The 14420-nt window shown below is 42.9% G+C and overlaps 1 protein-coding gene across 2 annotated transcripts; it reads left to right on the top strand.

Moving 5' to 3' along the window:
- Positions 1 to 541: 541 nt before the first annotated feature.
- Positions 542 to 13918, top strand: plpp3 (phospholipid phosphatase 3). Of its 2 annotated transcripts, none has more exons than XM_068738015.1 (6): positions 542 to 935; positions 6914 to 7071; positions 10448 to 10728; positions 11059 to 11116; positions 11232 to 11408; positions 11770 to 13918. In XM_068738015.1, exons 1-6 carry the CDS (start codon positions 806 to 808, stop codon positions 11896 to 11898), a joined length of 933 nt encoding a protein of 310 aa, XP_068594116.1. In that variant the 5' UTR covers positions 542 to 805; the 3' UTR covers positions 11899 to 13918. The 2 variants fall into 2 exon arrangements, with proteins under 2 accessions (XP_068594116.1, XP_068594117.1); XM_068738016.1 differs by lacking the exon at positions 6914 to 7071 and adding an exon at positions 5793 to 5947 and having other exon boundaries at positions 546 to 935.
- The last annotated feature ends 502 nt before the right edge of the window (positions 13919 to 14420 follow it).

Genomic DNA, 14420 nt, shown 5'->3' with positions numbered 1-14420 from the left:
TATTAGAACAGACTACTAGCACAATCATAATAGTCTAAATTGTAGTTCTTGTTCTTGCAGTGCAATCCTTCTTATCCTATTTCTCTTCAGCACTTCACTCTCACCTGATACTTTGTCAAAGTGGCCTATATGAGCCATGCTCCATCTCGTTGCTTAAAATTAAAATTTCATTAAACTTTTTGTTTTCATTTTTCATGTTACACTTAGTCTGTATTACATAATTTGTTAGCTCTCCACAGAGTTATAATATAAAACTTCCATAAAGAGAATTAGTCCACAATAAAAAAAAAAAAAGGGGGGAAATATACTGAACCACTTATATGTACACTTTGTGCTCCTATTACTGGTTTATTTTTTTCATTATCTGGATGACTTCGCTCTGTAAATCCCCCTTATTACCGCTGTAGTGAGCGTTAAGAGGTGAGAGTGTGTGAGTCAGCCTGTGTGAAGGAGCATATGGCATTAATTGAAAGAGGAGGAGCTGGAGGAGTGGTCTTCTTGGAAGGCTCTTCTCAGGATCCACTAGCCCTAAATAGAGGAGTTAAGAATGGTTAGAAGTTAGAAGAAAGCGGGCCGCGATTGTTAGAAGACAGGAACTAGTGATTACATGTCGAGTGAGCGCGTTTTCTGAACAGCAGACGCATTTTAGTTTAGACTTGCATGACGACGACTCCTTTAGGATTCAAGTAGAACCGCGAGCCAATAAAATAAAGTAAACGCACTGGGATAGCTTTGTAACCAGACCTTCTTTTTTTGTTTTTGTTTTATTCCCTTTTTTATTTGAAACACGTAACGCGTTTTTTAAATGCAACGCTGTTTGATATATGAGAAGACGATGGCAGCGGAGACGAAGAACGGCGGGAGTTCAGTGAACAATAAAGACCACAGCAGGAGAAAGTTACTGGTCGGAGTGGATCTCTTCTGCTTGTTTTTAGGTAAGAAACCCACTGAGTGCTAATGACCGTCATCTATAACACGTGTGGTGCTTTATGCACGCATCACGGGTGTTGTTAAGAGGACGTTTGGCCTTCTGACTCAATATTGATACATTGTAATATCATTTTTTTTTAAGTTTGAAAGTTACAGGACTCGAAGCGCGTTCAACTGTTTTTGCTCCTCTACTCAAACTGATGCATTACATCAGTGCAGCAACAAGTGATGCCCCGTTAGAAGCTGTTGCCCACACATTTAAGCTACATTGTTTCCAAAAATACATTAGCTTAGCTGGTGGAAGTATGATTTTTTTTTTTTTTTTTTTTTTTTTTTTTTTTTTTTTTCTTCTTCAGCCACCACCCCTCACAAAAGTAGTGCTGGCAGAGGAGAAACTACTGAATTGCTCCTGGTGGGATGTTTTTCTTTTGGTCTCCTCAGCCACACCTGTACTGCACCTCTGCTTTGACTCCCTTATATTTTCCAGAATGGCTCACATTCCACACCAGCAGGAATGCCCTTGATCTCAACATCTGGCATTATGTATGTCTGTATGTATGTATGTATGTATGTATGTATGTATATATATATATGTGTGTGTGTGTGTGTGTGTGTGTGTGTGTGTGTGTGTGTGTGTATATGAATATATATATATGTGTATGTGTATATGAATGTGTGTGTAGTAATTAAGGGAAGTGGTGAAAAGGTCAGACGTGTGTGTGTGTGTGTGTGTGTGTGTGTGTGTGTGTGTGTGTGTGTGTGTGTGTGTGTGTGTGTGTGTGTGTTCATTCATCAGCACAGGTCCTGTGATGTCTAACAGCTGCACACACTGAGTTAAGGTTGTCAATTATTATTTTTACACTGAACTTTAAACCCAAAAGGTCTTCCTGTCCTTTGTCCATTCACTATTTCCACTCGTGCATTTCCATTGTGTTTAGTGCAAGAACATGATGGCAAAGCAGTGTTCCAAATATGAAACTAAATTGTTGCAACTGCACGGGGAAAGCACCAGACCGGCTATTGTTAAAACAATCCCATGAAAGACCTGCAGCATAAATAGCTTTTTCATACCAACTATATTTAGTTGTGTCTCTATATAGAGGGTGAAGCCCCGTGATTTGCTCTCCATGTATGTACCTTCCCACAGAGAAGGTTGTCAACAAACCAGCAGTGTGTTGTTTTGTTTTTTTTCTTCTGGATGAAGATGTGGTTTAAAAAGACCAACCACAAGGAGGAAATGGTGGGCCGGTAATCCCCATTCCTCCCATTCTCACACGCTGATTGCAGTTTAGTATAACTGCATCCAGGGATATCTCGCATGCACTTCGGTCACTGTGGTGCCACTAGAGTAATCACTGCACTACAGGGGAGAAATTCACCCTGATTCAGTGGCGACTAGAACTAAATCCTGACAAATATTGCTGAGGAAAGCATAAGGCCGCTATTTAGTATTTCGCTTTAATCTTGGCGAGGTGCTCAAGTTCAGTTTGCATTAAGCCGTAGCGGGTGGCTTTCATGTTTTCCAGTTAATCGTTTTACACTGTAATGTTTTTGTGTGCTTTGCCCTGATTTCAGCACTAGGTAAAAGTTGGTTAATCGGCCACAAGTCTACAACACAAAGTGTCTATTTTTCAGTTTCAGTTTAGAAAGTGCAAGTACAAAATTTAAGTTGAAGTTACAAGAGTGAAAGATTCAGTTGAACTTCGAGCACTGAAAGGAGTTGAAGTGGTAAATTGAGCCGGAAGCATCCGTTTTAATTGAAGACCTGAAATAAAAAAAAGTGCTACCCAATTAGAACAGCCGATATGGACCCTTTAAAGTCAAGAAGTTACATCACAGACGGTTAACAATTGTACTGAGACGTCTCAATTTAAGGAATGGTCAAAACAAAGACGGAAGACTTATATGGGACACATTTTATCACACATTGAGATATCAGAAGACAGAGGTCCACAATGATATCTGCTGTTTGAGATGCTTGAATTGAGTTAACCATAACATGTTAATTTATGTGTATAAATGTATGCTTGCACTTTAAATGTGGCATTGCTGTGTATGAGTTATTTATGTTTGCATGGTACATGTATTGTTTGTGCCAATGTATTGTCAGCATTTTCTTGTTTTTGTATGAATAAAGCAGGAACACGCATGTAACCTGCTTTGTGTGTAATACCTACTCTACTTTAGAAATGTGAATAATGAATGCAGCAGAAGAAAAGCAGCTGTTACAGCCACTAGCAAATTCAATGCAAATGCATTTTTATTTAACCCAAGCGGACAGACAGACAGACAGACAGACAGACAGACAGACAGACAGACAGACAGACAGACAGACAGACAGACAGACAGACAGACAGACAGAGGGCAGTTTGTGTGGGGGCTGCTCTAAGTAAAAACAACTGCATCTGTGTATACACCACAACTACCTCAGACATGTATGCATTTCTACGCCAGACAGTGAGAGATCCCTGCAAGTGGAAAATGTGCGTCTGTTTATTTGAATAAGTCACACTTTGGTGTTTTGGCGAATGCCTCCAAAAATATGGTGGGGGACTTAAATTCAGCGTGAGACTTATACATTAATTCTAGTTTCCACAAACTGCAGCTACACACAGCTGCCAGAGCTGAACTAGGGGAAAGGCAAATGGGCAAGCGTTGAAAATCCTGACAAGTGTGTCATGATGATGCGTTTTCTCCCATATTTTGATGTGAGACAGTGCTCAGTTATGTGCTGGAGAAAAAAAAAAAAGTCATAGTCACAGTACTTGTATTTTCAGTTAGGATCCCCCAGTTGATTGTTAATCAATCAAGGGCGGGAAAATTGAATAGAAGACGCCTGATGTTGACACTAGTAACTGAAAACTTCCATCTTGTTTTTGTTTCTGTTGTCTTTGGGTTGGTGTTGAGCTAATCCAAGAGACGTACCCTCGCCTCCTGACTGGTGGTGGTGGTGTTGTTGGCCGGACAAGGACGCCTCCTCCTCCTCCTCCTCCTCCTCCTCCTCCTCGACCCCTGGCTGTTAGAAGCGGGAAAGGAGGAAGGGGGTTAGGAGGGGAAAATCCTGACGCGCTGCGCTCAATGCTGATGCTGCACTGTCTGAGGACTGAGAGGAGGAGAAATCCCCTCTGAGTGTATGGAAAACAGGACCTGACTGTGTCTTTTTGTGTTTTTCTTCTTCTTCTTCTTTCTAACCAGCCGCTTGAAGCACTTGCCCCTTGCAGGTCCATCAACCCATTTGCCGCCTCGCTGTCCCTTCATATCACTCTCTGCCTCTGGCCTTGTGGTTGGTATCAGGCCTGTGAATGTGTATAGAGGCGTTTGCAGGGGTCAGGACTCAGGGGTTAATGTGTTTCACATCCAGCACTGTCTTTTTAAAGATACTGTTTTGGGAAGTCCTGTGTGGTTCTGTTCATGGCCAGGCTAAGCAAACTGAAGGCATAAGACATTCAGGATTCAGGGTACTGTAAAGTACTGTATATTTTTACAGTTACACACCGCCCCTGCTCTTTCTTTCGCCACCAGACTGATTGTAGCTCCGTCCCAGGTGTTTGTTTGAAGAGCGAGAATGAAAGCTAGAAAGTTAATAACGTGAATCCTGCTGAAATGTGGAGGGAAGGCCGGCCTTGTGGAGTTCCCATCAGGGAGCAGAACTCCATCTGTAACCTGAGCTCAATCCAGCTGCACCTTCAAAGGCCGAAGTCAGGTGTGTGTGTGTGTGTGTGTGTGTGTGTGTGTGTGTGTGTGTGTGTGTGTGTGTGTGTGTGTGTGTGTGTGTGTGTGTGTGTGTGTGTGTGTGTGTGTGTGTGTGTGTGTGTGTGTGTGTGTGTGTGTGTGTGTGTGTGTGTGGTTGAGGGGCTCAGCAACTGAAGCGTGTGTTGACATTTTGGCTTGAGAAATCACCGCAACCATCCCGCCGTCAGCAGCTCGCAGCGCTGACCTCTGCACCCGGGGAGCTTTTTAGCTCTGGAGACGGGGCGGCCGGGGGAAGAGAGAGAGAGAGAGAGAGAGAGTGTGTGTGAGAACGTGAACGCTGATGTTTGTTTTCCTTTGTATCGGCAGATCACAGAATTATTCAAAGAGTGACTTGAAAGCTCTGCCATCAGTTAAATGCCACTTTGAAGGCGATTTTGAAAGTGTTTTTCCAAATTCTGTCAGAGATTTGAGGCCTCCACGTTCACGCTCAAATTTCAAAGTCCTTCATTGAAGCCTTTAGTAAATGGAGAAAATAATCTATCCTTTTTTTTTTTTTTTTTTTGGGCTTGCATCTCGGTAACACCCACTCCTTGTTTGTTGTCAGGAGCTAAATAAGATCTTTTTGCCACTTTAAGTGGCGAAAGACACTAAATTGATCAGACGCAGACACCCCCCCGAGGCATCTTAAAGTGGGCCTTTTTTTAAGTGCACTTGAAAGCCTCTGCAGGAGCGGAAGGATGGCTCTAATACTGTTTTTGTTTTTCCTCGTCAGTTAGCAGCAACGGCGTCTTTCTTAAGAACATGACACATCCAGTTCTTTTAGCGCTAACTCGGCCTCTTTTGAGATCACTCGATGCTATTCTAAGCACTAAAGGTTCACTTAAGTCTAAAACAATGATGCTGCTTTGATTTTGGCAGGAATTCCGACACATTTGGTTTATTTTGGCTCATTTTCTCATGACGGCGTCAAAACCGGATGATATACATAATGCATGTCTGTTGGGAAGTTTTTCAAATGTTTGTATGAAATTCTAAAATGTCCTGTCTTGTGTGCTTTGTTTGTCTTCCTATTGATGTAGCTGTGTCCACTGTTGTGGTTTAAAGAGCCGTCTGACCTTTTTTTTTTTTTTTTTTTTTTTTTTTTTGATCCTGTGTGTCCACTCATACAGTGTTGCTTGTTGCCGTGTTTTTGCACAAATGTCCCTTCCCGCCTTACCAGAGAGGATTCTTCTGCAATGACAACAGCATCGGGCTGACCTATAAGGGCAGCACGGTGTCCACCACCACGCTCACAGCCGTGGGCGTCTCTGTGCCCGTGGTCTCAGTAAGTCCTGCTGTGGTACTGCAAGACAACCAAGAGGACACGTGTTGGGACACTCTCAGTTCATCCGAGGGTTGGCTTGTGACACCCCCCAAAAGACTTTATTGGTTCGACAGGCTCCGACTCCCACTCGGGGGTTTTGTGTTGAACCTCATTAGCTGCAAATCGTGTATACTGTGGTTTACTGCCAACCATTTTCCAAAGTTACCGTGTATTATCATAAGCTGTCGGATTGATTTCCGAGGGCCAGCCAATGCGTTCCATTTATTTCACTTTGTTAACTGTTAAATGAATTTATAAGGTAGAAATAGCAGACTTGCTAAGCTCGATGGTTAACTCTTGACCTTTTTTAAAAAATGATCATTTGTAAAGCTGGAACTGCCCGTTGTTGACTTAAATGATGAAATAATTTTTCTTTATAACGTCAGAAAATAGAGAAAATGCCTGTGAGGTGTTAATTTGAGAAGAACCAGGGAATTTATGTAATTTTTGCTAAGAAATAGCACAAAATCAACTTTTAAATTTGTTGCCATCATTTTTTGTAAAGTGATATTTAGGTTATTTTTTTTTATTTCCAAATGTCTGCTGCTCACTGTAATTCTGTAGTGAAAACGTATGGCAGCTATAAGAGAGTCTAGAACTGTTAGGTGTGCTTTGGAAAATGGCGAGCAGTGGGGGAAAAAAAAAACCCATGTATGGCCCTTTAAGACACACACAGGTCAAACGTTCCCACTAATACTGAATACTGAGCAAAGCTGGAGTCATTATTTATGAATTAGTCACATAATGGCCACAGAATGGATTGAGCCTGTCCCAGATGTTCCCTTGTTGCAGCTTGCTCGTACCTGCGACCTCTTGTAATTTGCGTATCATTAACCCAGCACCTCCATCTCTCTCTCTCCCTCTCCCTCACCCATCCCCACCCCCTCTTTCTTTCTCTCTGTACCGCTCACTGCTTCTTCACACTAGCCGGCCTTCCTTTCTTGGTCATTGAGACCAGTGCTGTTCAGCCTTACCATAGAGGGTTTTACTGCGATGATGAGTCCATCATGTACCCGGCCAAACACGGAGACACCATTAGCGACGGTGTGCTTAGCGCTGCTGGCATTCTAATCACCATCCTCTCTGTAAGTCACCTCACTCTGATCACTAATGTCATCATCACTCTTTTGTGTTTTCAGCAGCCTTCACCATTACTAGCAGCACCCACTGACACCTTGTACGAGATGTTGACCTCATCATTTTTCCTCATCCTCAGTGCATTGTAATATTTGTTTAAAAAAAAGCCCAGTTGGGGCTCTAATGTGTTTATTATAACATTTCTAACAATATATTATAATATGAAAAGGACATGGAGTTTTAAACTGGTGAATAAAATGCAATGTGTTCGTGCTTTTCTCCAACCATTCCATGCACATCCCCACTGTCATGTTGAGAGAAATCCCCTTGTTGCAACCTGCATTATAGGGCTTAATCTGACTGTTGACTCATTGTGGGTATAAACTGAGATTATCCTCCATGATTACTGAAACAACACCTCCCCATACCTGTGCTATCTGTCCCTCTCTTTGGCTCCAGCACATTCCAGATAAAAAGCGACATTTGTTCAAGGCTTTTCTCCTCGGGGGGGGGGGGTTTAAGATGACTCCGTTGATTAAGGCACTTTAGTAAGTGAAGTGTTCTGTATTTTGTTGCAATCTCTTTTGGGGGAAAAACAGTGAGGATGTATCCAAGATCTGCACACTAAACCGTCATCTACACACCCTGTTATCAATTTTAATTTATTGCTCTCCATTGACTTTTTTTATTTTGTGATGGTGCCACCTTGTCACTTTTATCTGCAAGCAAGCAAGCAAGCAACAGAAAAATGGCTAAGAGCAGCTGTGTGGTGTTGCACCACCGATAGGGTAAAGAACCCAGAACTACACTTCTATAAGCTGCTGAACTAAAAAAAAAAAATAAATAAGTTTACAGACAATAAAATATGAGACAAATGCAGAAAGAAAACTGCGGGATCCTGACACTCAATATGCCTCATGTCAGTTTTAGGCTAACTATATTTCTGTAGGTTAAGCTAAAGCATCTTGACTGCATGCAAGTTGAGTTGTATTGGAATGTGGAAAGCATTCAGAAAGCTATGCAGTATAATAATTATAGTAACAACTTTATTATTTAGTTTAAAAAGTGCTTTGACAGACAAAGCAGCAGTATTATGTTTGCTAGTGCCTTAGCTAACTACAGTGGCTTGCTAGCGTTAGCTCGCTAACCGCCAACTCATTGTTTTAGTTATCAGCTGCACCCCTGGTAGACATAAAGTGCTAAAATAACCCTTTGACATGCTGAAGTCTTACGTTTTTTTTTTAGCTACAGGAATTAAGTTTACGCCGTTTGTTTTCCCCTCCTGTGGGTTTCAGAGTATGACGCGTTGCGCTCTGTCGCTACGCGTTTCCATTTTGAGCTACAAAAACACGCTTCGTAGTGGCTAGCATTTCTGTTAGACTAAACCCAAAGCGTTTTTTTTTTCGGCCTCCGTGTTATTCCCTTCATCTTATTATTCTTCTATCTGTCTTGACTTAATCTAATTTGTAAATTTTAAATTGACCAATGGACCGTAACACTAGACAGTAGTGCCCTCCCCCCTGGAGAGCAGACTACTATACGGGCTTGGGGCCACAGGGCTTTTCATGGTGAGGAGGAGTTCTGGCCCCGTGTAATTATGGTTGACGCAATGGTTTGTTCGACTAAATGCTGTAATTGGTGGGGTGGAATTGTGGTGAAGGCCCAAAACAAGAAGACTTTGCCAGATATCTCATTTTCCTCCTTGCAAAACGTGACTAAACAATCCATCTCCATGCTGGAGCGTCTTGGACAGCGTTTATGTTTTCTAAACCAGAAAGCACCAACATTACTTCACTTAGTGCTTCGTTTTCCCACTGAATAGATCGTAAACGAGGCCACATCCTTTTTATAATTCATGCCGACCTATTTTAGAAGAAACAAAAACACCAGGGTGTGATTGTGGGAATACAAGACGTTTTGACATGAACCTCAAATCATCTCTGCACCCATGATTATCTCTTGAGGTCTCCGTGTAACAGCTACACATCCTACAACGCCAATTCATGTATTCATTCACACAGTTAAATAGTTTCACACAAGGGGAACCAGATGTGTTTTTCTCCCCGTTCCCTCTTTCCCATGAAAGCAGCTGGGCTTTATCGTGCCGGCTCTAAAGGCCTGGATGGTGGAAAACAACACACTCTATCGGCTTGTTAAATCTCCGCGAGGGCTATCCCTCCTCCTCCGCACAGAGAGTTTCCCCGAGTGAGACTTTTTATTTCTGCGCCCCGCAAAAGAATGTCTTGATGAAGCCGAGATACTAACATGAAAACAGCCAGAAAACCCCCGCGTGAAATCGGAGCCGTTTCGGAGAGGCAGCGAAAAACAAACGTGCCCCCGACGTGCCTGGTGGAGTCTGGCCACCAAAATCAGACACGTCGCCTAGCTCAGCGTTTTCTGCTGATTAGAACCAGCGGTGCCCCCCCCCCCCCCCCCCCCCCCCCCCCCAGCTCCTTCCCACTCCACTTTTTTTCTCCTCCTCAATTTTTTTTTTTTAGCTCTCTATCCTCCCCTCCTGTTGCTCTGCCGTCCGTCCCTCTACTTTCTCCCTGGAACTCCCCCCGCACTCTCGTTCTGACTCCTCTCCCACACTTTCGTTTGTGAGGAAGACAACAGGCGATGAGGTGATTGCGAAGGCCTCGTTGAGCTGGAACAGCTGCTGTGTGTTATGGCTGTCCACCTCCCCTCTAAGTGCGCCTTACGCGTCAATCGTCGGTTTTAGACGGTGGTTTATTTACACACTTGCAGAAAACTATACATGGCGGACAGTTTTGAGTTTTACCTCCCACGTCGCCTCACTGTTTTCTCTCAGAAGTAGAATGGCGCAGGTAAACTCATTCGACTTTAAAGTAGCCCTCTGCAAACCACTGGATTCTGTTTTAGATATAATAACATCTTGATCCTGAGAGAGAAAAAAAAAAAGGTTAATTTAGCCACATGCATCGCTTGAATTCTCCACTCTGACCATCAGAGTTCTCTATATCCAGCGCCCAAATGTCCACCCTCACCAGATCACACACTCGTGTATTTCCACAAGAGTCCGCAAGAGCTTAGTGCCGGTGCACTGTGAAGTTTGGCGAGCACAGGCGACGTCTAAAAGCATGAAAAGAGCTTTACCTCACGAGAACAACTTTATTAGGATTTTATTATGTTCCGATAATGAGCAATAAACACTTACATTAAATTACATGTGAAATGCGAGCGTCACACATGGCTGGCCAAACGAATTCCACTGTCCCAAGTAATGCTTTTTCTCATGAAACATTTTGGCTCTTCTGCGCTCACACATTTTCACGGAGCCCTCAAGAGATGTGAATTAAGTGCTCGGGAATTAGGGTGGTCTGCGTTACACGATATTCACGTTCTATGTTGCCATCCATTCAGATCATCATCGGGGAGAGCTACCGGATCTACTTTCTGAACGAGGGATCCAAGTCGTTTGTAGGGAACCCCTACATATCGGCGCTGTACAAGCAAGTGGGCGTGTTCGTCTTTGGCTGCGCCATCAGCCAGTCCTTCACCGACATCGCCAAAGTGTCAGTGGGCCGCATGCGTCCTCACTTCCTCGACGTGTGCAAGCCGGACTTCTCCACCATCAACTGCTCCCTGGGCTACATCACTGACTACCAGTGTCAGGGGCCAGAGAGCAAAGTTCAGGAGGCCAGGTATTGAGAGAAACGTCTTTTGTTAAAATTTGTTTAAAAACACAGATGTTATATGTCGGGGGGCGACTAGCTCATTAGGGGGCGACTAGCTCACTTTAGGGGGCGGCTAGCTCACTAGGCTAAGAGTGTTGTCTGGGAACCTGGCTGGGACGTGAGCTGAGTCGAAGTGAGCAAGACACTGTCCCCCTAGTGGCCCGGGGGGGCATTTGACCAAATGCAGAGAAAAATGTCCCCCTCAATGGGATAAATATAGTGTAATAATAAAAAATATGTATTTGTACAGACGGTAAGCTGTGGTGCAATGAGCTGATTGTCCTCTATTCTTCTCAGGAAGTCTTTCTTCTCTGGACATGCATCATTCTCCATGTACACCATGCTTTACCTGGTGGTGAGTAGCTGAATTGTATCCAACACAAATTCTGTTGTATCGTGTATAAATACACACCGTATTAAGAGGAAAGAGTTTCCATCTGTATCGCCTCACAGTTGTGTCTCTTTTACAGTTTTACATGCAGTCTCGGTTCACTTGGCACGGAGCTCGCCTGCTGCGCCCTCTGACCCAGTTCACCCTCGTCATGATGTCCTTCTACACGGGCCTGTCCCGCGTCTCCGATCACAAGCACCACCCCACTGATGTCCTGGCGGGTTTCGTGCAGGGAGCCCTGGTGGCCTACTGCATAGTGAGTGCTTCTATCACGTTGTAATCTTAGAACTATATTAGATTAGATCAGACATCCTTAAGAATGTAAGTGTCCTTAACTACGAGTTACTTTCATAATGTGTTATTTCTAACTTTTCACGTGAATAACAATATTGATTATAACTTCATAGAAGTAGCCTTCTTTTGGCTGTTGTTAGCATTACCATGTTAGCGTGCATATGCAAGCATTATGTGTGCATCATATGTGAGCGATCGACACAGTTGGCCCACGGAGAGACACATTTCTGCATTGTTCTTGATAACGGATCGTGATTTTTGAATCTGCCACTTTTTTGCAATGATTCCGACGTTCAAGCTCTTATTTTCTATTCGCTCCGCAGGTGTTCTTCGTGTCCGATTTGTTCAAGCCCAAAGGTAGACGTTCTACCCTTTTGCCAACCCCAGTGAAGAAAGATCTTGTTCCTCCAGCAGACATCAGAGAGCGGAGCAACCACCTCATCATGGCGTAGAGAAGGCCGCAAGCTGACATAACCCTGACCTGTGCCATTTTAAATCACTGCTACAGCCACCGGTCAATACCGGTTGAATAAACTCCCAACAATCTGGATAATGCAGACAAAATGTGGAATCTTGAACATCTCGGTTGATGAGAAGAGGCCACGGAAAACAGTCGAGCAAGTTTTGCTTTCTCAACGGAAATTTTCATCTTTTTTTTTCCTCAGTCTCACCAGACATCTTAATGTGGAAAAGAGAGAGAGGACCAGGGATATTTGTACCGCTTCTGTTATGAAGATCATTTCCGTGGACAAAAGTCTGAAGTGAAACAAAACTGAGAAATGGCAGCTGTAAACCAAGCTGTGTGTGGCTTTTTGTGCCTTCTCCCGTCGGCTGCATCCAGCGCCGGAGCTACGCTTATATTCCTGCCACTCGCTCACTGTGACCGATACAAACGAATCATGACAAAAAAACAAATTCCTTGATTCCATGAAGGATGTTTGTTTGGTTTTATTCCAAACATAAGCATAGCATGTGTTGTTGTTTTTTTTGTTGTTGTTTTTTTTTAATAGCACCATTTTAGCTAAACTCTTGTTTGTCCTAGTAGTACCGTTTGTCACCACTTGAATGATCTGAAGTGAAGCTTTTGGAAAGCTTTGTAAACGTTTGTTTGTTGCCCATAATGTAGTGTAGTTCCTTTAGTAAGTGCACATAAGTTACAGTAGGTCTAAAGTACAGTGTGTGTGTGTGTGTGTGTGTGTGTGTGTGTGTGTGTGTGTGTGTGTGTGTGTGTGTGTGTGTGTGTGTGTGTGTGTGTGTGTGTGTGTGTGTGTGTGTGTGTGTGTGTGTGTGTTGGATGTGGGCCTCTTTCTGCTGGCTAGAACGAGCCCCCACTGAGCCATTTAATGAAATGACTGTCTGTTATATGTACCAGACGGGCACTCACAAGTGTTAGGTCAGAGTGTGTGTGAGTGTGTGTGTGAGGGTCCTTTGCGTGTGTGTGTGTGTGTGTGTGTGTGTGTGTGTGTTTGGTGAGGTCTTCCTTTTGAGTGTGTCTTAATGTCATGTCTATATATTTCAGTGTTTCATAGCCTACAAATGTGCCTCTCTTCAGAGAACAAGCACCTGCACCAACAGACGTGTAACTCTGAGACGGAAACACTGTGGGGGGAAAAAAAAAAAAAAAAAAGCATCACATGCAGTACATGTACTTCACTGTTACTACTAATCATAGCGGTGATTCACTTCACCGAGAAATCTCGTTATATACTGTATGCTACACAGGCATATACACACACTTAGAGTACAGAAAAGGACTTCCTCGAGCAGGATCAAAGCACAATTTAGCAAAACAGTCATTAAAAAATGTTGGGACATTGTGACCTCTTAATAGCTCATAGAGTTGTGAAGTAATACAGAAGGGCTGGCAATGAGGCTCTGCATTAAACTAGACGAAAATCATTCCATTGAATTTTTATAGTAATGAGTCTAATATGTTTGGCATGACATTAATGTCATTAACATTTTAGCGATAAACAACTTTAAAACCACTGACTGAGAGCGTCATCCTAACTCAATTTTAAGTAACTGAAATGAGCTTTGATGTGATGCTTATTAATAGGGAAACTATTTTTTTACAGCATCAGAAGATTCTGCTTGCTCCCATACATTCTACCATACTGTATCATGTGTATACATCCAATATATATATATATATATAGATATATATATATATATATATATATATATCTAAATATTTTTTGAAGAAACGCCCACTATGACTTGTGTGTCGAGACCTGTGTAAATGTAAAACGTGCTGCTTTAAAGAGGCAAAGCTTGGCAGATGTCGTCCAGTACGGTTGACAACTTGTGAATATTAAGTTTTATGAACAACAAAGCTCTCAAGGCAGACTGCTTCTGTGCATTTATTAAAAAATTGCCATTTTTAATATTTTTGTGATGTGAAATTTTGTACAATGAAACTGTAAGACGTATCAAAGATAAAAATGTCTTTAATAAAACATAAAAGATTGAGAGCGGCGTACTGTGATGTGTGTTTTTTTTTTTTTTTTTTTTTTTTTCCACTGTCGTACATGGCATGTGTGAGAAGCTGACTTTTGTACTAATTCAGAAGCCGGCCAACTGTGCGTGTGATGGAAAGATCTGGGCGTGGGGCAATGGTAGACTTCCATGCTCCGCTTCCTGTGGGGAAATAGTGTACATTCCAGGCTTTAACCCCTCTCCCCAATGGCTCTCTGGAATAATATAGACTCCACACAGAAAGTATGCCAGAGTGGCAAAGTACATTCACATGTGAGAAAGCTTAGAAGCAATGTAATTTGCCTTCAGTGTCTTGTATTATTCTTATAGACCACTTTTGCCTCCACGCAAAACCTGAATAAACCATAGAACATCTACAGGCTGTACATGTTAATTTCCTGCATGTGTCAGCACATCTCGAGCTGGGTTTTGGGCCGTGGCGGTCACGTGGTATTATAAGCCGATTGATTTCACTGTGGATCAGGTGCAGTGCCCA

Source organism: Cebidichthys violaceus, unplaced genomic scaffold (assembly GCF_023349555.1).
Source record: "Cebidichthys violaceus isolate CVI_PGR_0920_01 unplaced genomic scaffold, fCebVio1.0.p SCAF_8, whole genome shotgun sequence".
Classification (NCBI taxonomy): Eukaryota; Metazoa; Chordata; class Actinopteri; order Perciformes; family Stichaeidae; genus Cebidichthys; species Cebidichthys violaceus.
This window is presented reverse-complemented; position numbering and strand designations above follow the sequence as displayed.

What these genes read in the sequence shown, in the direction of transcription:
- plpp3 (XM_068738015.1), top strand. Translation starts at nt 806, where the DNA reads ATGCAACGCTGTTTGATATATGAGAAGACGATGGCAGCGGAGACGAAG. An exon ending in TCTCTTCTGCTTGTTTTTAG is followed by an intron (nt 936 to 6,913) that starts GTAAGAAACCCA and finishes TCTTCACACTAG; the next exon opens with CCGGCCTTCCTTTCTTGGTC. An exon ending in ACACCATGCTTTACCTGGTG is followed by an intron (nt 11,117 to 11,231) that starts GTGAGTAGCTGA and finishes TCTCTTTTACAG; the next exon opens with TTTTACATGCAGTCTCGGTT.